A 25,536-nucleotide genomic window follows, 5' to 3' on the forward strand; every position below is an offset into this window, starting at 1 on the left:
TGAGCAGTCATGCACATTGCACAATAATCAAACATCCCCACTTCTGACTGATAATGGAGGGAAGGTCATCAATGAAGCAACTGAAGATGGTTGAGTCCTGAGGGACTCCTGTAGAGATGTCCTGGAGCTGAGATGATTGACCTCTAATAATCACAACCATCTTCCTACGTGCTAGGTATGAATCCAACCAGTGGAGTGTCTGCCCCCAATGTGTAGCAATCCCAATTTTGCTGGAGCTCCTTGCTGCTACACTTGTTTGAATGCGGCCTTGATGTCAAAGGCTATACTCTCACCTCACCTCTGTAATTCAACATTTTTGGCTGTATTTGAACCAAGGCAGTAATGACGTCAGGAGCACAGTGAATCAATCTATTCCATGTCAATATATCTGTAGATAGTTTGAGCCTCCCAACTTGGTTTTTGATCATTGTAATGGGTGTGCCATTCGCTTTGCACCAATTTGGGCCAAAGCTAAAAACTTTGCCTCCCTCCACTCCTCTCCTCACCATTGATATTTCCTTAAACATATCAGTACAGGTATAGGGATAATCACACAATAACTGTGCATCGACCTTTACCTGATTCCTGTTGTACTGAACATTTGTAACTGTAACAAAATGATTCAAGGTGACGTTATTTGAGTGAAGTTTCAGGGATGTTCTGGGCAATTAACAATTGACAATAAACATTGGCTTCGTCAGAGACACCCACATCCCATGAATGAACAAAAAACATTGGCTTTGCACAATCCTATTCATTCACTGAGATAGCAAGAACTGCAGATGCTGGAGTCAGGGATAACACAGTGTGGAGCTGGAGAGGCACAGCAGGCCAGACAGTATCAGAGGAGCAGGAAAGTTGATGTTTCGGGTCAGGTCACTCACTAATAGGTTAACTGAAACCCTTAAGTAGTCCACTGATAGCCACTTACTATCCTCTTTTCACAAATGCTGAAAAAAATCCTCAAATGGGGGAGGCCACATCAAATATCCAGGCTCCAGTTTAGGCATTTGAGTCCCTGAGGAGCGCCTCCACCACTACCCCATCCAACATTAAAGTTCTCAACCCAGAACCAAACCAATGAAGTTTCAAATTTAAAGATGACCTCTGCGATCTGAACCGTAAGGTCGAAATTTGTGGGGAATTAATTTCTACTGCACATCATCACTGTTAAATTTACTACAATTAAAGCTGATCAAGGGGTACTAAATAGTTTTAAATTATAATGCAAATACTCACTTTTTGCTGTACTTTCAATGTGTTTTCTGAAGACTCAACAGGAACATACCTGCAGGAGTAGACAATTCTGCCCATTGAGCCTATCTGCTATTCAATGTAATCATCCATTTCAATGCCTTCTTTCATCACACTATCCCCATGCCTCTTCATGTAATTTTTTTTCAAATAAAAACTGTTAATCTCTTCTTCTAATGAAGACAGCTACTACGCTTCCATAGCTCTCTTGAAAAATGAATCACAAAGATTCACTACTCTTGAGTAAACAATTTTCTCATCATCCCAGTCTTAAGTGGCATCCTCCTTTACTTAGAAATTCTATCCTTTGTTTTAGGCTCCTTTGTCAAAGGAAACATTTTGCATGCATCTATCCTGACTAGCCCTTTTAAGTATTTTGTAATTTTCAATGAGATCTCCTCTCAGCCTTTGAAACTCTAGAGAATACAGGCCCTCTTTTCCTAATCTCACCTCACAGAATAGTCCTGCCATTCCAGAAACATATATTTTGGACTTTTATTGTACATTCTCTGTGGTAAAAATATACTTCCTAAGGTAAGAAGACCAAAACTGCACTCGGTACTCCAGGTGCAGTTTAAACAAGGCTCGATACGTTAGAAGACCTCACTACTCCTGTGCTCAAATCCACTTGCATTAATGGCTAACATACTACTAGCCATACTAACTGCTTGCTGCATAAATATATTAGCCTTCAGTTAACTTATTAATATTAGCATCCAGGACTCTTCAATTCCTCATACCTTCTTTGTTCAAATATAACACCCTTACTTCAGACTGAACTACCTCCCTTTAAAACAACGAAAATTTTAGCATTTTATCGCTCATCCCTAAAAGATCCTTTGGCAATAGGATTGTTCATTGTTAAGAGAGAGCATTTATGGATTCAGGGACAGCATAAGCGAGAAGAAGAGTACATAAAAACAAGCACATTCCAATCAATTTGAAATCATTACCTTTGATATTTACACATGAGGAATAGGAGAGGGGTTAACATAATTAATTCTATGGTATGTAGGTGGGGCATGGGAGAAGATTGAGGCTAGCATGATGTGTATGCATCCACAGCCTGGCAACAGCATTGTAATAAAAGGTTTTGGTGTGTGTTATGCCCATGGAGCAGACCTTTCAAGTGGTTGGGACTGCTGATCAAGATGGAGGCCTGAAGGAGCAGGTGATGACACACCAGCTCCTTCATTTCAGAAATTGCCCTCATCTAGTTTCTCTCAACCGCCTGTGAGAATAGCAAATTGCAAATAAATGAAGATGAAGTATTAATGAGATGAAAATACATGTAAATAGATCTGTCAGTGCTCACTAGCAAGATTCTCATCAGGCCCGACCAATCTTGGGTAGAGAACTGACATAAAGAAAATAATTCTTCCTGATCTCACCACATTTTCCCAGTTGACTGGCAATGACCTGTATTGTTCAGGAAAAATTTCCATGAGTTTTTCTGGGAAAATTCAGCCCTGAAATGCAGTACATCTGGCAGACTAGCTTTTTAGGCATAATCACTAAGTGGTAAATGGATGTTTGTTGTTTTATGTATGAAGCTATAATTTACCTGGATAGTGAAAATTCTGATCATCACCAAATTCTGTTTCACACTGCATTCTGTTTTGATCTTCATAAACCTTAACCCTACTTGCATTCAGATAATTATTTTACAAACTTTAATCAGCCATTGAATGCGTCATTCATTGTGTAACTCCATTTTGAGTATTCATGCTCCCTTCAGATCAGGAATTTTAAAATAATACAAATTGTATAACAATAATGTACTCAGACTGAAACCAATAAGTTCACTGGAGAACTGACGTATACAGACAATGTGTAATTCTTCAAGAAAATGCAGTGGGAGAAAAGAATCTGTTCACCTAGAACAATAAGCAAAACACAGACAAGCTTTCAGCAAGTTTAACAACTGGGCATAAAAGAACATTGTTAATATATAGACAATCAAACTCCAACAGAAGGTAGATCATTTGGGACCAAATGGCACTTTTTGAAAGGAGTCAGGTTAGAGTCTGTTGACAAACTGAATCAAAGGTCATAGTGATCTAACAGTACTGTTGAAATTGAATCCAATGATCTATATACCATGAAAGTCAATTAGGAGAATAATTTGTTTATAATAATTTGCTAAATTCTTCAACTTTAACAGAAACAAAGATTGATAACTGTATAGAAGCCTTCTGCACTTTGAGATTCTTTGTCACCTGCTATTGTTACTGTTCAACCTCAGAAATAATTCTTTCATAATTACCTTTGTCCCTGAAAAACAGTTCAATGACAAAGTTTAAACAATGGGACACGATTCCCTTTTTCCCACCTCTAACATAGCCATTGCACAAACAAGAAATTGTATCAAGGAATGGGACATACTGAGACAAGAAGAACTTGTTTATTCTGAATTCAAGCTACCAAGAGTGACAGAGAATGTTTCACTTCCCATTAGAATACCAGAAGACTCAAACATTACTGGTGAAATTCCAATTTTATTGTCATTGCACTGAATCTGTAATCAATAATCACTGGAAGTTCATGGAACTATTTAGCTGTTTCCCATTGACCTTGCATTTGAATTTCATGTAATCCAGACAGATTTTAATAATGAATGTCGAGAACAAGTTGAAAAGGGTGACACACGTATTCTTGACACCACTGAGAGTGGAGTTATGGGAGAAAAATGCAAAGTTGTGAATGAAGGAATCTAACACAGATAAACAAATAGCTCTCAAATCTACAAAGACTCATACAAGTTACTGAGATATTCAAATAACACAAAGAAAATGATTATACAACTTACCTGTTAAAACAGGATATGGCAGGGCTATTTCTCGTTTTTAACATTAACTCCAAAACAGTGCTGCTTCCAAACATGAAGGACTACACATCTCTAAAAGCTAAATGAAGCTAAAATGATGTCAGCTTGGCTCAATTATCACAGTTTTACCTCCAAGTCAGAATGATGAATGGAAGTTGCTTTGAGTTTTATTTAAAGGAATTACAAGAATTAGCTTTATTGTTACATGTACTCACATGAGTTCAACGAAATGTTTATAAATCGCCACTTGGGGCACCATCTTAGGTACCAAAGTGCTTTGGTACAGATTCATAAATACCAATTCTTAGGGAAAAAACAGAAAAATAAAGAAATAAAGACTCCAGAAATAAGTTGAAAAGTAGAGAAATAAGAATTCAGAATAACAGTCTCCCCAAGCCAGACCGCGCTGGGTTTCACCTCAAGGCCGACAGTTCCAGCAGTCGAGTCCACGCTGGTCTTCACCCAGAACATTGCCAATGCCATCTTTTGCTTATAAGTTCTGTTTCTAATGCCACTTCTTTCACTGATACCTGAAGAAGGGGTCAGACTGTGCAAGCTTGTGTTTTCAAATAAACCTGGTGGACTATAACCTGGTGTCATGTGATTTCTGACGTTACCTAGTTGACTCTAATGGCATCCCTCAGGTCCCAATCCTATCCCCATCTTACCACCATCATTCCCACAACAATTTTCCAAATTATTGCATATCTGTCAAAAGACCAGCATCTGATGCCTGTGCCATTGTTTAAAAGGCCGCAGTGTAACCAAGTAAGCAATAGCATTCCAAGACTGCTCAACTCATTGATGGAAGCAATCTGAACATGTTGGAGAGGGGGGAAAATGATGTTGCAGTTCTCTGACAGAGATCTGGAGGTGTCCCAGTAGAGAGTATGATGCATATGAGAGACAGAGACAATCCCCTTCTAAAGGACAGAGGAAGTCTAGTTTGAGGTTGCCACCCAGGTCAGAGCCAGATCTCAATGGTGTGGAGGTCAACTACTTTCTTCAGCCTGCCATACCTTTCTCTCGACTACTTCACGCACCTTCCACCAAGTCTCATGCCCAACTACTCTCACTGTAGTCTACAACGTCTTTCCTTTACCCGCAACCCTCCCCAACTTCCTACACCACTAGCCCTACAAGAGTCTGCACTGCCTATTCACTCACTTGGGACTCCACCACCTGTCGTCCACCTGCACCTGCACCAGCACTGACAGCAGTACCACCCACTTGCAGCTCAGTCAGTTCTTCCCTTTCCCTCATTCTGGGAGAAGACAGTCCACAATAGGGAAGAAAGGGCCTGAACTGGTGAAAAAAAACCCACATTCAACTCCACAGCCCAATGAGGAGAGAATCCTCGTCTATACGGGTGAAGACAAGGACTACTCCTATGGGGATGCTGAGACATCTGTGTCACATCAACCAAATAAGCACCACTTTTTATTCATCAGTAACTCCCAGTGTCCCTATTCTGTCTCATTCATTCTATGCTACTTTTAACCATCGACCATAATGCCTTCTCTCCCTCGTCTAATACAAATACCAGATGTCCAGCAACTCCACAGAGAAACAGCCAACTCCCGCACCCTCAGAAACCATTTCCCTGACCCTGGATGACAATACCAAGGTCTCAGGGGAAGCCTCAGCAAAGCTGGCTGCAGCACCCTCCACCAGTTCAGACACCGTCACCTCAGTAGGACTGTAAGTGCTAGGGAGTTGGGAAGCACAAAGGTGGCAAGTCTCCCACTGTCAATACAACGTGGATCTAGAGGAGCACAGAAGATCAGGCAGCATCAGAGGACGAAGAAAGTCGATGTTTTAGGTTTACATCCTTCATCGGGTCTGGGGAGGGGGGGAAAGGGAGCTCAGAAATAAACAGAGGTAAACTGGAGGAACAACACCTCACATTCCGCCTCAGGAGCTTACAGCCCAATGGCCTCAATACAAAATTCACCAGTTTCAAAATTTCCTCACCCCTGGCCGCATCTCATGTCCAACCCTCCCTCTCATCCCCACCTCTTTGGCCTGACACAACCTGTAGATCTTTTCTCCCACCTATCCTGCCCTCCCATCCCACTGACCAATCCTCACTATGCCTTACTTGAATCCAACTATCACCATCCCACCTATTTTCGCCCAGCCCACCCACCCCACCCCTCTGTTTATTTGCGAGCTCCCTTCCCCCTAGCCCAGTCCTGATGAAGGGCGTGAACCCGAAACATCGACTTTCCTGCTCCTATGATGCTGCCTGACCTGCTGTGCTCCTCCAGCTCTACACTGTGTTGTCTCTGACTCCAGCATCTGCTGTTCTTGTTATCTCTGAGTCCCTCACTGTGACAGCTCCATAGCTGACTGAGGAAGAATCGTTCAGGCCCTTGGCACTCAGAGGACTGCCAGAGACCAGGTAACTGCTCAACTCCAGGCAGGAGAGGGCCCATTGCTATCAGCAATTGGCAACTTCATCCCATACACAGTGAGGAACAGGAACACCCGTACTGCGCATGAACTTGCACATTTATAATCATGTAATTATTTGGTTCTACATGTATTTGTTTGTCTGACTGACACTGTTCTAAAAGATCCCCTATATTTATCCTGGCATCTGTGTATGAAAGGTAATGATGTGAATGATCAGCAATGTCTGGGGTAAGGAAGTGAACAGCACACAGGAAGCATTAGGGTCACCAACCACTAGGATGCCCTACAGATTTGCGTGCTTCCCTTCAAAATACCCGACACCTTATTCAAGTAACATTTAGACAGGTACATGGATGGGATATGGACCAAATGCAGGCAAATGGGACAAGCTTAAATTGTGAAAACTGGGCCGCATGGGTAGGTTGAGCTGAAGGGCCTGTTTCCATCCTGTATACCTCTATGACTCTATATCTATAAGCTATGGGCTCTGCTGCCCCCTCCCTCATGTCACTTACCCTGACCTTACTGGGTGTGGCCACAATTTTCTTTCCCATAAATCATTTGGATTACTAGAAAGATGGAAGACAATTGTGAGTGTTCTTTGGGAAATAGATTCTGACTGCCCCTCCAAAATGTGTTGGTGAGGCCTCTTCCCCTGGTGGCCAGTCCTGTGAACATCAGCCTTCATGCCTCCTCATATCCCCACCTAAAACTGCCTGTATAAGCCTGCACCTGCCCTACTTTCCAAACCTGCCCTGGCACAGGAGGGATGACCACGACAGCTGCGTGCACATGCTGAGTCTACCTCCACTGAAGCCAGGGCACTCTTGACTGTGGACAATCCCTGCGTATTCATACTTCAGCATATCCCTCTTTACAAACATTATTGCCTGGCCTAACCTCGTAGTCAGCATCAATAAAAAGTGCCCAGGCCCCTGATCAATGGCTGTACATCTTCCCCCACCTCCAACCATATTAGCCCCATCCCCCAGATTGGCTGCTATGGACCCACAGGACTGACTGTGACTCACTCCCTGGACTGCAGAGGCATGGACCCCTCCCGGCCAGATGCTGGAGACATCCTTGCCTTACCACGCTGGGGCCTTCCAATTGATAAGTGCTTCATTGGATTTTGGTTAGGACCAGACCCCAAATACATTAGGTCAAGGCTGCCTGCTTGCTGTACCTGCAGTGTACTTGCAACATAAGGTGTTTGCATATGGAGTGGATGTAAGATTGACACGGCACATTACTGTACAGCAAGATGTATATCACCTTGAGTGAGCACTGCTGATCAGCAAGGCAAAGGGCTCAGTGTGGAGCTGGAGGAACACAGCAGACCAGGCAGCATCAGAGAAGCAGGAAAGCTGATGTTTTGAGTTGGGACCCTTCTCTGAAACATTAGCTTTCCTGCTCCTATGATGCTGCTGAGCCTGCTGTGTTCCTCCAGCTCCACACTGTGTTATCTCCAGCATCGGCAGCTCTTACTACCTCCAGGCAAAATGCTCAGTTGTGTGACTGAACTAAATGGCACTGCAAGGCAAGGTAGGAATGCTGGGAGCATGCAACTAAGCACAAAAAGTGAGCAAGCATGAAAAGAACAATTGAGCAGCTCCAAGCTGGGGCCTGGTCTAATCCATAAACTTGGTGCCTGTCTCTGCATTAAAGTGTCCTGCATCAGCCTTGTAATGCTAGCTGGTGGTGTGCCCTGAAATGTAACTTTGTACTTCCTGAGCAGCCAAGAGAATCAGAGAGGTGTCATTTATGGTCATGTGGACTTGGTTAATGTCGAATACTAACATCCATGGAAGTACTGATGGCTGTGGATGATGCCCTGAGGTGCTGTTTGGTGCTGAATAACATGAGGATTCCTCACGGCCAGCAGTGTGCTGAAGTTGCAAGTATCTGCTCCGATTTCCATGTCGAGAATTTTCGACATCTAGCTTGTTTGGTGTTTATTAAAATAGGAAACTGAATATTTAAGGAGGTGAATTGCAGTATTAATAAGATGCTTAACAAGCTATATTCCATCTCAATTAGAAATTGCTGCCTAACGCGAACCTGGCCTTGCTACTCAGTCATTGCAAAAGAGATGCAGCAAATTGCTTTCAATGCCGACTACTTGTCACAGCACATGTCACTTAGACCTATATTAGGTTTCATATAGATGCTGTGGGTTCAGACTCCAGCATCATCAATTCCTATTATCTCTTTTAAATACAACAGTTCTTTTGCGAAGTGCGTCAAATGCATGATAAAAGAACTCATATCAAAGTACAGATCTATCACACTCAGTAAGTCCCAATATCCCATTGAGTGCATTATTTTAAAAAAATACAAAGTAAGCTTATCATCAAAACACAGAAATACGAAATACTGCAGGTACTGGAAATAAAAACAGAAAATGCAAGTCTGACAGCAGCTACGGAGAGAGAAATAGAGTTATCATCGGGTCCAATATGACTGTTCTTCGACATTAGACATCAAAAAGAAATTCTTCTATCCTATAGCCACACAGAGCCACTCCTACAGATAGCATGGCTGAAATTCAGCATTCATCTCAGGGAAGATCAGCTAATTTAGAGTGCAGCTGAGACACATTACATCCAGCTGCTGGATCCCTTCTCAGACATATTTGCAAGCAGAGATTCCTTTTACATGCATTAGTGGCAATCTAGCTTCCAAACCAGCAACCAGAATTGCATCCTAAAGCTCTCTTCCAACTCTGCCCATCACTTAATTCTCCACTCCATCATTTTGCCAGGGATCAAACACACTCACTTATGACCTTCCTCAGCCACTGAGGCTAGACAACAGACCTTCATAGGGTCTGCACACCCTATGAAGAATTCTACTGGAGCACCAGTTCTTCATTTTAGAATGAGAAAGGTATACCACAATTCGAGCAGCAATGATCAAGAGACATACCTTGTATACAGAGTGCCACATGCCCGCTTGGTGGAACTTCTGGAAATTTGGAAAGATATTAATGTCATATCTGTCAATGAAGCCCACAGGGACTTTTATCTTAAATTAATTCACAATATACTCTTGAATGTTCTATTAATAGCTGTTGAGGCTGTGGGTCTTACATATTAATTTGAATTTATATATTGATTTCCAAGGTACAGGAGGTTCATTTGAATAGGATGAAGACACAGAGTGCTCAGATTTTGAGAACCTGAATGCAAGTGTTCACCTTTTTCATTACTGGCCATGGCCCAGCCACAGCTTAGATTTCGTTTCACGACTAGACTTAGATAAAATAGTTTAGGTAGAACCTTAGATTACTTTTTTGTCTCTTCCTGCCACACATAGCTTATCTTTACACTCTCCTGCAGCCTTGAATGTTCCCTTAAATTTGAGTTTCTTCTCACTTGAGCACTCCCCCAGCTTTTTTCTGTTTAAAGTCCACCTATAGTCTTAGTAATACCTTTGCCATGACACTGGATACAAAACTAGTTTAAATAGAATTTGTGCCATCTAGACAGCTCTCTCTTTTCCCAAGACTGGTGTCAGTGCTGCAAGAATCGAAGCACTTTGCTCTTTATACTATTTCTTGAGTCACAAATTGAGCCCTCTGATTTGATTTGACTCGATGCTAATTGGCAAGCAGCTTGGGTGCAATCTTGTAAAAGCTGACTTTTCAGACTGGACACTGTGCATTAACTACAGAGGGAGCACCATCACAGGAGACACCCCTCTCACCGCTCCCACATTCTTTCTCTCTTCTCCACGCCTTATTTTTTCTCCTCTTTTCTTCCCCTCCTCCGACAGGAAAGTCAGAATCCTGATCAGTGTTGAACGTGGGGTCAAAATGAGCACTTTAAGACCAGAAAGAATTAGAAAAAGGAGTAGGCGGTTCGATCTCTTGACCTTTCTCGGCTATTCAATACAATCATGGCTGATCTTACATTCCTCATGTCCATTCTCCTGCATTTTTCTTTCATTCCAATTGTGCTAATCTCACACTACTGTTGAAGTTTCATCGATCTGAATTGCTATGAAGCACATCCATTTCATTATCAATGGGGAAAACTGGCATAACTTTTTAACACAGCAATGATTCTGTTCCATTGTGGTAAGAGCCCTAATCATAAAAATTCTCCAGACCTTGTTGGCTGTGATGTTTTTATGAAATATATTTTTATTTAGTTACCGAACTTTTGAACTTTGTTGCACAGCTACAGTCTGTGCGATGGAGATAAACCCACATTTCTGTTAGGGAGGGAGTTCCAGGATTTTCTTCCTGTAATACTGAAGGAATGGCGATATATTTCCAAGCCGGGATGGTGTGTAGCTTGGAGTGGAACATGTAGGCAGTGATATTTCCTCTTTGCCTGCTACCCTTGTCCTTCTAAATAGCGGAGGTTGTATGTTTAGAAGGTGCTGTTGAAGGTGCCTTGATGAGTAGCTGCGGGACATCTTGTAAACGGTACAGAGTGCTGCTGTTGCATACCAATGATGAAAGGAGCGAATATTGAACATGGTAAACGGTCTATAGATTTACTTTTGAAGCACTGAGCGCAGCACAGCTGATGAGAGTGCTGGCTTTATGTGGCAACATTGTTTTCGTTGTAAAGCAGAGGTTGATCCCCGCTCTGGAAACACCCAAAAAAGAGCATCTCGCCCTCTAATCTGAAAAAGGAGCATGAAAAGTGGTGTAACCTGCAATTTAGCTACTTCTAGTGGTTAAACAAAATAAATCCCTGACACTCACTTTGCAATCAACAAATAATAATTTACTTATCTAAGTCTAACAGTGACTAAATTAACCTAACTATTAACAAACCAAATAAATCCTTTCTAATCAATAACTATTCCCAAATAAAGCAAGATTCTGTTCCAATAAATTCAAGTCCCACTGATATAAGACAAAAATGGTCAGAATTTAGTCTCTTGAAAGCACATCCAGGTTACATGTCTCCCACAATGTTCTGTGTCTTCTCTGTTGAACGTTCTGTCAGGAATGCCTTCTCTGTTGATTCTTCTGCCAGGAATATTAACTAGTTGTACTGTAGGCACCTTTGTTCTTAGATAGTGCATTCTCTCAAACTTAGAGTAGGCTGTGAGAGCCTATGATTCTCTCTTAAGAGCTGGGACCTGTTAACTCTGGCAGATGGCAGTTAGCTCTTCGGTCTTTGCCCACCTGCCCTTTCTTTTATATCCTTGATGACATATCAATTTCTTATAATAGGATTGGTCCTATGTTGTCAAAACCATCAGATTTAAATTCAAATTTTTTTTGGTCTCCAAGTGCCTGGTTCAAATTGACTGGCTAAATTCAAAACTAGCTATTTTAGTAACAAAACAAAACTGCTACATGGCCTGCTAACTTTAAGGCCTTTTGATACAAATGTTTTAATTTAGGTGCTCTCTATATACTTGCAAACTTTCAAGCTGCTGTTCACAGATATCTATTTTACATTCCTAGGAATAGTAAAGGCACATAATCTTTTAAGGGGACAATACAATGCTTTCCCCACAATTCCCCACCCCTAGCATTTTAAAAACACCAAATTCTAACTTCCTGCCTCCCAATCCACAAGTACTCTACCCAACTTTGCAACATTTTATACACACTGCATAGGCTCATACAGCATAGAAACAGACCCTTTGGTCCAACCAGTCCATGCCGACCACAATCCTAAACTAAACCAATCCCATCTGCCTGCTCCTGGCCCGTATCCCTCCAAAACATTTCTATTCATGCACTTACCTAAGTGTGTTTTAAACATTGCAACTGTGCCCACATCCACCATTTCTTCAGGAAGTTCATTCCACAAGCGAACCACCCTCTGTGTAAAACAAAACTGCCCCTCAATTCTTTAAAATCGCTCTCCTCTTACCTTAAAGATATGTCCCATTGTCTTGAAATCCCCATCCAAGGGAAAAGACACCAACCTATACCCCTCATGATTTTACAAACCTCTTATAAAGGGTCATCTCTCAACCTCCTATGCTCCAGTGAATAAAGTCCCAGCCTATCCAGTCTCTCCTCATAACTTAAACCTTCCATGCCAGTTAACTCTTCAGATGTACTGCATCAAAAAGGAATTGTACTCCCTGTGTACCCAGCTGGTAGACAACTGGAGCACGGTATCCTCACACGAGTCATGATGCCTTCAGACCATTACAGATTGATTGGCTTACAAATGACTCCATTATTTATTAAATCAGTACTTGTCCTTCACTGACATGATGTCCTGTATAATTTTAGACATGCAGTGGCTGATGTGATTCATTCTGAAGTGTGAACTCCATGTATGGTCAAAATCTGACAGGAGTATTGTCTCGAGAGGTTGGTGGTTTTCAGAGAATGGCCAATGACCCATGATTGCTTTACCCTTCTGAGCTGCAACGACTGCTGCTATCGCTAATGATGAAACTGCTCCATTGTGCTGATAATTGTGTGTTGCTAAACCAGAACGTGCAAAGGGCCAGAAAATGCACAGAATTGTATCCTAGGATTCAGTGTGTAAAGGACAGAGAGAGAAGTTGGAAAGATGATTAGATTTACCACATCAGGTGGCAAAGAAGTAGAGGAATGAGGAAAAGTGAATTACTAAAATGAAAGATAGTGATATAGTGTTAGAGTAAAAGTTCCATGCTCTAAGTAAGGAAAATGCTGTCTGACCACTTGTGCAGCCATAAAAACAATAGCAGGTTAGAGAAGAAGAAATGAGAGGAGAAATGAAAAGAACTGTACAAGGTGTTTGAGGGTATTACCTGATCTGCTTGGTACTGTAAATCACTGCTTAAGTAATATCATGTATTAAACTTTGCTGTATGACAGTGAGACAGAGAGTTGCTACCATTTTAGCTGTCAAGTTGAATGACTCATACAAAAATTATCATATAGCCTGCAGCAATGCACTTCAACGGCCAGAGCTGAACCACCATGAAAAGCAAAAGTGGCTGCAGGGTAACTAAGGTTTCTCCTCTGATAACACGACTCGCAACTCCATTACACAATGCAGGGATAAGGTAAAAACCCCGAAGTCTCACCAATCCATCAGGCTGCTCTCCTGTGTGAGAGTGAGCAAGAGAGAGACAGAGACAGATACAGAGAGAGAGAAAAGGAGATGGTTGGAAGAGCACTTCATGGTCATTTCAGCCAGTGCAGGAATTGAACCCACACTGTTCACTTTACTCTGTATCACAAACCATTCAGCCAACTGAACTAACCAATCCCACCCTGTAACAAAAGCCACACTGCCACACAACATGTGATAGACCAAAGCAGTAGGAGGTTAAACAATGTTTTTGAACTTTAGGCTCAATATGAAGAAGGAAGAAGGAAGGGCAGCCATTCAGCCTGTCTGGCTGTGCGAGAGAGTTTTATCTGACTGCTGTACTTGTAAATGCAATCCCAATGGTCCAGTCATATACTTTATCTTCTTTCTGTTTCTGACAATTACAGGATTCAGTGGCCACAATGCTGAAATAAAAACTAGAAATGCAGTTCAAAATAAGCACCTTTGAGCAGTTCCTTCCAGCAACATTCCTTCATGCTGATCTTCTATCTATTGGCTGTCCCCATGTGATCTGCTGTGTCTGCACTACTGCTGGAAGGTTTCTGATGGTGGTAGAAATGCTCACCATGTGTAAGATACACAGTAGCTATCCATTATCACTCCTTTAATGGTCTCTTTGATCCGGTAACCTCCACCACCTAAAAGACAAGGCTAGCAGATATGTCGGAACACGTTGCGAGATCCTGTCCAAGCCACACACCATCCTGAGCTGAAGCTATGGCACTCTTCATTCACAATAATGGACCTCCCTTCCAAGGGAAGTAATGGTCTAGTGATATTAATCACCAGACTATTAATCTAGAAACTTAGTTAATGTTCTGGGGACCCAGGTTCAAATCCCACCAAGGCAGATAGAGCACAGTGGCTCAGTGGTTAGCCCTGAATGGCCTGCTTTCACACTATAGGAATTCTACATGACTCCAGACCCACCGTTATGTGGTTAGCTCTCAACTGCCCTGTGAAATGGCCTGGCAAGCCCCATAGTTCAATGGCAGCTTGGGACAGACAATAAATGCCGGCCAGCCTGTGAAGCTCAAGTCCCATGAGTGAATTAAAACAAAATAACAGCATTGCAGGTGTATCTACACCAAATCGACTGTTACAGTTTAAGGCGACAGTTCACCTCCACTTCATCAAGAACAACTAAGGACTGGCATTAACTACTGGGCCTACCAGCAATGAAAAATAAACAAGAAAAGTTGGATGGTGTTTGTTGGTGTTAGAATGATAGACAAGACATTGCCTCCAGAAGTTGGGTCTCAGTTGAGTGGGCAAGTCTGCAAATGGAGTTGACCATCATTTTCCATCCTGAAAAAAAATTTGATACAACAAGTTAAAATGTAAAGATAACCTTACCCCTTATTATTAAATTAAATTTCATACTTCTTTCAAATTGTTATGACTGATTTGATGTCTTCAGCACAAGCTGTGCCTTTCTTTATTCTTTGGTTTATCAAAGTTTAGCCATGTTGTACCACGTTGGTGCTGGGCACCTCCATGTTGATTGACAGTATAGGCTGTCAGGCTAGTCAAGTGTTTCAATGGACAAACCCCATCTGCCTTTCCCATTACCCCACTGCAAAGTTCTCATCTGAGTCCTTTGCCGTTGAATTCATTCTTGACCTTTCTCTTTTAGCGAGCTGCTACCTGGCAGGGAGATTAGACATGCGATACTATTCACCGAACTAGACCCTTGCCATTGAATCCCAGCGACCTTCTCCCACTGCCTTCATAGCACTTGCCATCTGCTGTGGGTAGAAGGTTCCTCTCCTCCTGATCAACTTATCCCAAAGACATGTAGAGCATCAGGGAAACGTGGAGCATTCTATCTGCCTTTTAATCCATAATTCAGTGTTCTTCTTCTTGCCCACCTCTCTTCTTCAGTTAGTTGTAGCTCCTTGACAGACTGACTGCAACTCCACTGCGCACTGACTTGAGGTAGTGCAGGCAAGCTTGAGGTGGTTCTAGCCAATCTTGTTGCCCCACCACCCTGCTGAGAAATGCTATACTCACAAGCATGGTTTAACACTGGCTACAAGAAGATAGCATGTACATTTCAGAAGCACCAGGAGTTGTTTAATTACTTTCAGCACCATCACATTTGAATTTATTAAGCACTCAGCCAACAAAACTGATAAGCAGACAAATTGCCGTTTTATTCGCATACTTTCATTTCAAAGCATTTAGCAGTTTCAGTTCTCAGTCACTAAAGCCGAAGTTGTTTTTACCTGAAATAGCCTGACAATGTGACAAACGTAACTAATCTTCACAGGTTATCAGTATTCAGAAATCTGTTGCCAATTAATTATTTATTTCAATTTCTTACCATTTTGGCTGTTTCTAGCTGTGGATTTTGGTAGACAGATATGAGGTGCATCACAATATAGAGACAGAAACAGCCATTTAGTCAGTCAAGCCCAATTCTCCATTCAATTAGATCATGCCTGACCACCTACTTCAATGTCACTATCCCGCTGTACCTCTGTATCCCGTAATGACATTACTGTCATGAGCCTGCTCGATGATTGAGGTTCCACAGCCCTCTGTGGTACAAAAGTCTAAAGATTCACCACCCCAAGTGTGAGGAAATTCCTCCTCATCTCAGTCGTAAAGAACCTACCCCTCACCCTTTTAGGCTCATGAGCCATGGGACATCTTATTCAAACTCACCTTGTAAGGATTTTGTGCGTTTCACTGAAGCCCATACAGCCTCACTCTATGAAACAAGAAAATACATATGCAGTCTCCCACTCTGTTTTATAAAACAATCCCATCATCCCTTGCACTCCTTCTATGGCAAGTATATTCCTCCTTAGATAAGGAAACCAAAGCTCTGTACAATGCACCAGGGTGGTTTCACCAAGGCCCAATACAATAGCAGTAAGATGTACTGAAATCCTCTTGCATTGAAGGCCACAACACCACGTGCCTTCCAAATTGCATGCTGCACTTGGATGCTAACTTTTAGTGACTTGTGAACAAGGACACCCAAGAGAGTTTGGATACTCGCACTGTCCTTTGTTCTTCTGAAGTGAATAACTTCACATTTATTCACATTCTATTCCATCTGCAATGTTGTCAAAGCTTATCCTGTCCATGACTTCTTGATGTCTCTTTGGATCATCCACACACAGTCAGAGAGTCAGAGATGTACAGCACGGAAACAGACCCTTCAGTCCAATTCTTCAATGTCGACTAGATATCCTAACTTAATCTAATCTCATTTGCCACATTTGGCCCATACTTCTCATAAAACCCTTCCTGTTCATATTACCATCCAGATGCCTTTTATACGTTGTAATTGCACCAGCCTCGAAAATGCTCCAGGGAAAATAGCCCCAGCCTATTCAGCCTCTCCCTATGGCTCAAATCCTCCTGCCCTGGCAACATCCTTGTAAATCTTTTCTGATCGTTCAAGTTTCCCAACATCCTGTCTATAGCAGGAAGACCAGAATTGCACAGTATTCCAAAAGTGGCCTAACCAATGTTCTCTTCAGCTGCAACATGACCTCCCAACTCTGACACTCAATGCACTGACCGATAAAAGCAAGTATACCCAAGGCCTTCTTCACTATCCTGTGTGCCTGTGAATTCACTGTCAAGCAACTATGAACCTGGACTCAAAGGTCTCTTTGTACAGCAACACTCCCCAGGACCTTACCATTATGTGTATAAGTCCTGCCCTGATTTGCCTTTCCAAAATGCAGCACCCCACATTTATCTAAATTAAACTCCATCTGCTACTCCTCAGCCCATTGGCCCACCTGATCAGGATTCTGTTGTACTCTGAGGTAATCTTCTTTGCTGTCCATTTCATCTCCAATTTTGGTGCCATCTGCAAACTTACTAACCGTACCTCCTATGTTCACATCCAAATCATTTCTATAAAAGGCAAATAAGCAGCGGACCCAGCACAGATCCTTGTGGCACACCGCTGAGCACTGGCCTCCAGTAGCACCCTCGGTGTTCTGCTTTCAAACCAGTTCTGTATCCAAGTGTATTCTAACCTTGCTAAACAGTCTACCATGTCTTACATTCCCACCCTGTTTGGTGTCATCAACAAATATAGAAACATTATAATTGGTCTCCACATCCAAATCATTGATATAGATTATGAATAGTTGTGGTTAAGCACTAACCCTTGCGGTACCCTACTAGTAACAGCCTACCATCTTGAGAATGATCAGCAAGTTCCTACTTTCTGCTTTCTGACAGTTAGCCGTATCTCAATCCATGTTAAATATATTTTCCAAGTTCCACACATTCTAATTTTATTGACCAACCTCTGGTATGGGATCTTAGTAAAACATGATGTCTGATGTGTGTTAGAATATGTAGCACGTTTATACCGAATTCCATATCAGTTCAGTTTTAGCAGCGACATAAATTTATAAACATAAACTCATTACTGATGACCAAAGGTTCAATTCAGAGTCTGCCTGATTCAAAGGGTAGTACACTCACAGTTCACAGAATGCATATCTTTTATATTAATTCACAGGATGCTAGGCTAGCAGCATTTGTTAGCTATCCCTAATTTCTCTCCAGATAATGGCAGTGAGTTGCCTTCTTGAGCCACTGCAGTCCATGAGATAAATATAGACCCACAGTGCTATTAGGAAGGGAGTTCCAGGATTTTAACCCAGTCAAAGTGAGGGACTGGGTTAAATTTTACAAGGCAGAATTGTGTGTGTCTGGCAGGTGGCGGTTCTTTCATGGATCAGTTGCCCTTTGTACTTCTAGGTGACTGAGATGTGGATTTGAGAAGGGTTCTTTAAGGAGCCTTAGTGAATTACTGCCATGCATGTAGTAGAAGATGATGTCTAGTGCAGACAGTATAAACTGCCATCATTGTGCATCAATGGTGGAAGGAGTGAATGTTAATGGTGTTCAACTGGGTGCCTTTCAACTGTTTACACAAAGTCATGTAACTTTGGGAAGTAGAAATCAATTGAACATTCTGGATTTGACACCTTTTCAAGACATGCTGACAACAGGTATCTTTGCATTAAAAAAATTGCCAGCAACAGCTTTTAATTAATTCAATTAAAGCTTGTAACAGAACTGAAACAAGATCAATTGCTCCAAGACCTTCCAAAGCCAGAAACCAGGACAGATCTCTCTCTCTCCCTCTGACAGTGGAAGAAAAGCAGGACAAAAATATCCTGAAAAGAAAAACTTCCAACTCAAGCAAAATGTTAGGACCAACTGGCGAGCCACTGAATGAAGGATCACTACAAACATTGCAGGCACATCCTCGCCACACTGTCTGAAAGTCACCTTATTCCAACCTTACAGCTTGGACATTTGACCCTTTGAATTTCTTCCTGTTTACCTATGGTTTCCACTCATGATAGTTCTGTAAAGCTCTCTGTCTAGTGAATCATATTTGTGAATGTGTGCGGGTATGTTTGATTTTAAAGGGGCATTGCTTAGATTTCCTTAGGAGTAATTAATTTTACCAGTTTAAATAATAAGTGTGTTGCACGAAATAAGTTTGTTTTACTTGTGTGGTGATGTAAACGTGGTATGAGTTTTTTTAAGATAGAGGTCTTTGTAATTAAATTGGTAATTTTCACTTTTGTGATGACTCATCAAATCATGGGTCTTGAGCTCCAATCTTCCCATCAAGATCATGACACTGGTTATTGTCCATTTGTAAACATGGATTTAGCATGCAATTATGCTTTTAACTGCTGATTACTATAATTTCAACAGTGCAGGAAAGGTTTTAAAGAAAGAACTTGTTGCTGCATGATGTCCATTGCAAGCTCAAGCACTTTGTAAAACATGAAAAGTTCTCTGCTAAAGTCAGTGTTAGATGAAAGAATTGTAGCAGCCAATTTGTGTGCAGCAAGGGCTCATAAGTAACAATGTGACCGTGGCCAGATACGTCAGTGTAAGTATGGGAAAATGAGGATATTCTTTGAATATTTTAAGCTCTAATAAGCCTGAGGTATCCAAGATCATTTTTCATGGAATAAGTCTAAGGGGATCCCCAATCAAGATGTGAATAAACAAGCAGTCCTGAAGAAGGGTAATACCTGAAACCTTGACTGCTCCTTTCCTGCAATTGCTGCCTGGCCTGCTGTGTTCTTCCAGCCTCCTGTTTGTCTACCTTAGATTCCAGCGTCTGCAGTCTTTTTTACCCCACTCCCTTTCGTCTGCTGGCTCAGATAAGGAGTCCAAATAAGAGAGAGTAGCACAGCACTAATTCTTTTTAGGTGCAGTCTTTGGAGAATTTCCAGAATAAATGTTGACAGTGTGGACAAAAACACTGTCCGTGAAAAATCTCCCACCATTTCAAAGTCCTCTTCAATCCTCCAACAGTAAGCGAACACTTTAAGGGTATCTGTCTTTTACAAACAAAAGCTTAATCTTCAGCACCATCTAGTTTACTCACGATCATTTAGTCTCAGTTAAAAGATGTAGTCAGGCCTTGTGTTATCCACCAAAATGACCTGCAGCCTCCATAATGTCGTTGCCCAGGAATTTAAATGGTAATTGACACCTAATAATCTTCAAGATGCCCATTCTGAGCGAGAGCTTCAACTCCGTGGCCAAAAGGGGATGTTGTGTTAAGCATGTGCTTCAGCATAAAACCTCACCTTGGACACCTGAGAGGCTTATTAGAGCTTAAAATATTCAAAGAATATCCTCATTTTCCCATTCTTACACTGACATATCTGGCTATGGTCACATTGTTACTTGTGAGCCCTTGCTGCAAACAAATTGGCTGCTGTAATTCTTTCACCTAACACTGACTTTCGCAGAGAACTTTTCATGCTTTACCAAGTGTTTGAGCTTGCGATGGACATCATGCAGCAACAAGTTCTTTCTTTAAAACTATTCCCGCATAGTCTAACTGTGATATTAGTCTCTGAACTTTGCACACGTATGAGTACCTGAGTATATGCACAGTGTAAGGTGTTACTAAGTGCTGTAGTACTAAGTTAGTGACCTGGAGAATCATGGTAACAAATTCCATCATCATAGTTGTGAAAGGGAATTCAGTAACTTTGTGGGCTAGCACTAGGAAAACATGAGAGAGGAGAACTTTTCACGTTGTACAGGGTCGGTGTTACATGTGACTTCCACACTCCATGGTTCAATGTTAATGTCCACAAGGCAAGTAGAAATGTGCCTTAAATCCTGCTTTTGCTGTATCACCCTCATATTTGAAAACAAATGTAGAGGCTCTTTCTGCCAACAAAAATAGAGATGGCTGGAAAAGCTCAGCAGGTCTGGCAGCATCTGTGAAGAGAAATCAGAGTTAATGTTTCAGATCCAGTGACCCTCCATGGAATAACTTAAGCAAAGGGGATCCCGTACGAAGATGTGACTAACAAGCAGTCCTGAAGAAGGGTAATACCTGAAACGTTGACTTCTCCTTTCCTCCAGTTGCTGCCTGGCTTGCTGTGTTCTTCCAGCCTCCCTTTTGTCTACCTTAGATTCCAAAATCTGCAGTTATATTTTTCCCCACTCCCTTTCTTCTGCTGGCTCAGATAAGGTGTCCAAATAAGAGAGAGGAGCACAGTTTTGTGGAAAGGTCACCAGACCCAAAACATTAACTGCTTTCTCTCCACAGATGCTGCCAGACCTGCTGATATTTCCAGCACGCTATTTTTCTTTCTGATTTAAAGCATCAGCAGTTCTTTCATTTTGCACTCATTCTGCAAACTTTGACAACAAGCAAATTGATATTTACAGCATGCTCATTGAGCTCAGAAAGCTGGTAGCAGTCAACAAGACCTAACATATATCAATTTTATTCAGAAACACTTTTTAATGATTTTGGCAAGACAACAAATTAGGGAAATAAGGCCACTTTCACACATCTCAAATTGATATAGATCTGAGCCTGAGTCTTACAAGTTGAATGCATAGTCAAGCATCTGTAACTTGTAGATTGTGGATAGGTTTTGGGGAGTCAGGAGTTGAGTTATCTGCTGCAGGATTGCTGGCCTCTGACCTGTTCTTGTAGCTACTATATTTATATGACAAGCCGGGTCAACATCTGGTCAATGGTAACCATACATATATTGATACAGAGGATTCAGCAATGGCAATACCATTGAATGTCAAAAGGTCAATGGGTAGATTTGTTTTTGTTGAATATGATCATTGTCTGGAACTTTTATGACAAACATTACTTGATACTTCTCAGCTTAAGGCTGGATATTGTCCAGGTCTTGCTGCATTTGGACTTATACTACTTCAGCAACTGAGGAGTGATGAATTGTGCAATCATCATCCCACCCTCTGACCTTATGATGGCGGAAAGACTATAAATAAAACAGCTGAAAATTGTTGTGCCAAGGACAAAACCCTGAGCAACTATTGCAGTAATGTCTTATAACTGGAAGACTGATTTCCAGCAATGACAACCATCCTCATTATGTACAAATCCAATCAACGTAGAGCTTTCTCCCAATTCCTGTGACTCCAGTTTTGCTGGGGCTCCTTGATGTCCTGGTCAGTCAAATGTGGCATTAATGTCAAGAACAGTCACTCTCACCTCACCTCTCTTCCTTTTTATTCTTTGTTTGAACTAAGGCTGTAATGAGGTCATGACACTTGAAAGGCCCTAAAGGGAGCCAAACTGAATGTCAGTGAGTAGGTTATTGTGAAGTAAGTTCTGCTTGATTCCTCGTACCAATTTACTGATGATTGGGAGTTGACTGATGAGAAAATAACTCAGCAGTTTGAATTTGCCCTGATTTCATTGTTAAGTAGATGCCATATTTGTAGCTTTACTGGAACAGCTTTTCAAGGGGTGTAGCAAGTACAAATCAGTATTCTCAATAAACAGGAAAAATAATTATATACTTCAAATATCGTAGCATTTACTGTATCATCATAATCCTCAAGACGTCAGAGTAATCAGTTGATGGTGTGAGTGAGAAGGCTCTCTCCCGCTAAGTTCTATTTAAGGCAAATTGCATTGTTTACAGTTAACATCACTTAAATAAAATGTAATGATGATGTGTATACCCCCAAATTACATTTCTATTACACAGTCCTTGCATTTACATTGATTAATATGGGCCTCTTGATCAACCAGTGCACTCCTGATTCTATAGGTTCTGGTTAATAAAAATATTGCAGTATAATGTAATAACATTTGTGTTCCATTTATGTGTAAGAGCCTGATTCCATTTTTAAAAAGGCACAGGGGATACAACTGAAAGATGGAGTTCACCGCTTTCTGCCATATGGCAAAATTGACATTCCAAAATTTTCTGAAGCACTTGCATTCAAAACAAGAAGTTATTCTCAAGCAAAGCACCAATGCAGGTTTTGTTGTTTGAATTTTGTTTTAGAAAAGTGAGTTGCAAGCTTTCACAAAAAAACATTTTGCTTCAAAAAACAGCATTAACAGATAGAAAATACACATTCCATACACAATTGCAAGGGAGTAGAAAACTTAACAGTAAGGCTCTTCTATTTGTTTGTGTACATGCAATGCAAGACAACTTGAACACAAGGTTTAAGAAGTTAGACTTACAGGAATTCCTTGCAACTGTGGTTTATCTAATAAGTTGTGAAGTTCATTCTTTGAAGCTTCAATCTTTTCAAAGTCTGCAGCATCCACCATGTAGCTAAAAATAAGACAAATAGATGAACCATGAAATTAACTCAAACAAAAAAAAGAGTTAGTTGGCAGGAGGAAGGACAGTATGACATACAACATCCAAACGAGTAGAAAGATCACAATTTATCATTTGAAAACTTACACAATAGCATTAACTCCTCTGCAGTAACGTTCCCACATGCTTCGGAATCTTGGCTGACCACCAATATCCCAGATCTGTAAGGAAAACATGCACAGATTTGTGCAGCACTTCATCAAATGGAATACAAATGGTATTCATAAGTGGACATAAAGCATACTGTGACATAATCGAGTTTACTGTCTAAGAAAGGCACATACTTGTATATAATATATTCAGTCAAGTTTCAGACACTATCTTAGTTTGCGGCATCATAACCTAAATATCTCAGAAAGTTGAGGTGTATGAGTTAAGTTGTTTTCTATGAGATAGTAAACTAAGGGATAATTGAGACAGAAGTTAGGCTCCAAAACGGATTTGAAAAGGTGGGAAAAAAAACATGTGAAAAGACAATTCAACAGACAACTGTAATTAATCAGACTGATTTTGTTAGTTTCATTACATGAAAGACCAACCCAGGGCGATTGATGATAGGTTGATTTCCTTTTCCCTGTGTGTACTCTCCTCTCACACACAATCATTTCTACACCAATGCCTTTCATTTCTTTACCCTTTCCCGACACCTTTTCTGCTATTTATCCATTTCCTCACTATGAATTCTTCTCCCAATGAATCTTGTAGAATATTCCTTCTCCTAACAATGATCCATGTATAAAAAAATTCTGCTAAAGATTTTTTTCATTAAATTAAATATGTACCTTCTCATTGTAACTGGTGACCTATAAGGATATTTTTTTCTACTTGCCTCAATACTGAGATACAGGCTACTAGACTAGGTGGGATTGAGGTTCACAAGGAAGAGGTATTAGGAATCCTTCAGAGGGTGAAGATAGATAAGTCCCTTGGGCTGGATGGGATTTATCCTCCGATCCTCTGGGAAGTAAGGGAGGAGATTGCCAAGCCTTTGGCATTGATCTTTAACTCGTCATTGTCTACAGGAATAGTGCCAGATGACTGGAGGATAGCAAATGTGGTTCCCCTGTTCAAGAAGGGGAGTAGAGACAACCCTGGTAATTATAGACCAGTGAGCCTTACCTCAGTTGTTGGTAAAGGTGATAAGGGATAGGAATTATAATCATCTAGAAAAGAATAAATTGATTAGGGATAGTCAGCACGGTTTTGTGAAGGAAAGGTCGTGCCTCACAAACCTTATTGAGTTCTTTGAGAAGGTGACCAAACAGGTAGATGAGAGTAAACTGGTTGATGTGGTGTATATGGATTTCAGCAAGGCGTTCGATAAAAGTTCCCCACAATAGGCTATTGTACAAACTGCGGAGGAATGGAATTGTGGGAGATATAGCAGTTTGGATCGGAAATTGGCTTGCTGAAAGAAGACAGAGGGTGGTAGTTGATGTTCATCCTGGAGACCAGTTACTAGTGGTGTACCACAAGGGTCAGTGTTGGGTCCACCTCTGTTTGTCATTTTTATAAATGACCTGGATGAGGGTGTAGAAGGATGGGTTAGTAAATTTGCAGACGACACTAAGGTCGGTGGAGTTGTGGATAGTGACGAAGGATGCTGTAGGTTGCAGAGAGACATAGATAAGCTGCAGAGTTGGGCTGAGAGGTGGCAAATGGAGTTTAATGCAGACAAGTGTGAGGTGATGCACTTTGGTAGGAGTAACCAGAAGGCAAAGTACAGGGCTAATGGTAAGATTCTTCGTCGTGTAGATGAGCAGAGAGATCTCAGTGTCCATGTACACAGATCCTTGAAAGTTGCCACCCAGGTTGACAGGGCTGTTAAGAAGGCATACAGTGTTTTAGCTTTTATTAACAGAGGGATCGAGTTCCGGAACCAAGAGGTTATGGTGAAGCTGTACAAAACTCTGGTGCGGCCGCACTTAGAGTATTGTGTACAGTTCTGGTCACCGCATTATAAGAAGGATGTGGAAGCTTTGGAAAGGGTGCAGAGGAGATTTACTAGGATGTTGCCTGGTATGGAGGGAAGGTCTTACGAGGAAAGGCTGAGGGACTTGAGGCTGTTTTCGTTAGAGAGATGGTTGAGAGGTGACTTAATTGAAACATATAAAATAATCAGAGGGTTAGATAGGGTGGATAGGGAGAGCCTTTCTCCTAGGATGGTGATGGCGAGCACGAGGGGGCATAGCTTTAAATTGAGGGGTGAAAGATATAGGACAGATGTCAGAGGTAGTTACTTTACTCAGAGAGTAGTAAGGGAATGGAACGCTTTGCCTGCAACGGTAGTAGATTCGCCAACTTTAGGAACATTTAAGTCGTCATTGGACGAGCATATGGACGTACATGG

General features: G+C 41.4%; 1 protein-coding gene across 1 annotated transcript in view; it reads right to left on the reverse strand.

Moving 5' to 3' along the window:
* Window positions 1-25,536, reverse strand: part of LOC125460855 (ADP-ribosylation factor-like protein 8B-A) — an 85,977-nt gene that overhangs the window by 22,320 nt on the left and 38,121 nt on the right. Inside the window, exons 3-4 of the mRNA XM_048548977.1 lie at window positions 23,274-23,347; window positions 23,045-23,138 (exon numbers count right to left, since the gene is read on the reverse strand). Of these exons, the coding sequence (XP_048404934.1) occupies window positions 23,045-23,138; window positions 23,274-23,347 (168 nt within the window). The remainder of the gene's footprint in view (window positions 1-23,044; window positions 23,139-23,273; window positions 23,348-25,536) is intronic.

Source organism: Stegostoma tigrinum, chromosome 18 (assembly GCF_030684315.1).
Source record: "Stegostoma tigrinum isolate sSteTig4 chromosome 18, sSteTig4.hap1, whole genome shotgun sequence".
Classification (NCBI taxonomy): Eukaryota; Metazoa; Chordata; class Chondrichthyes; order Orectolobiformes; family Stegostomatidae; genus Stegostoma; species Stegostoma tigrinum.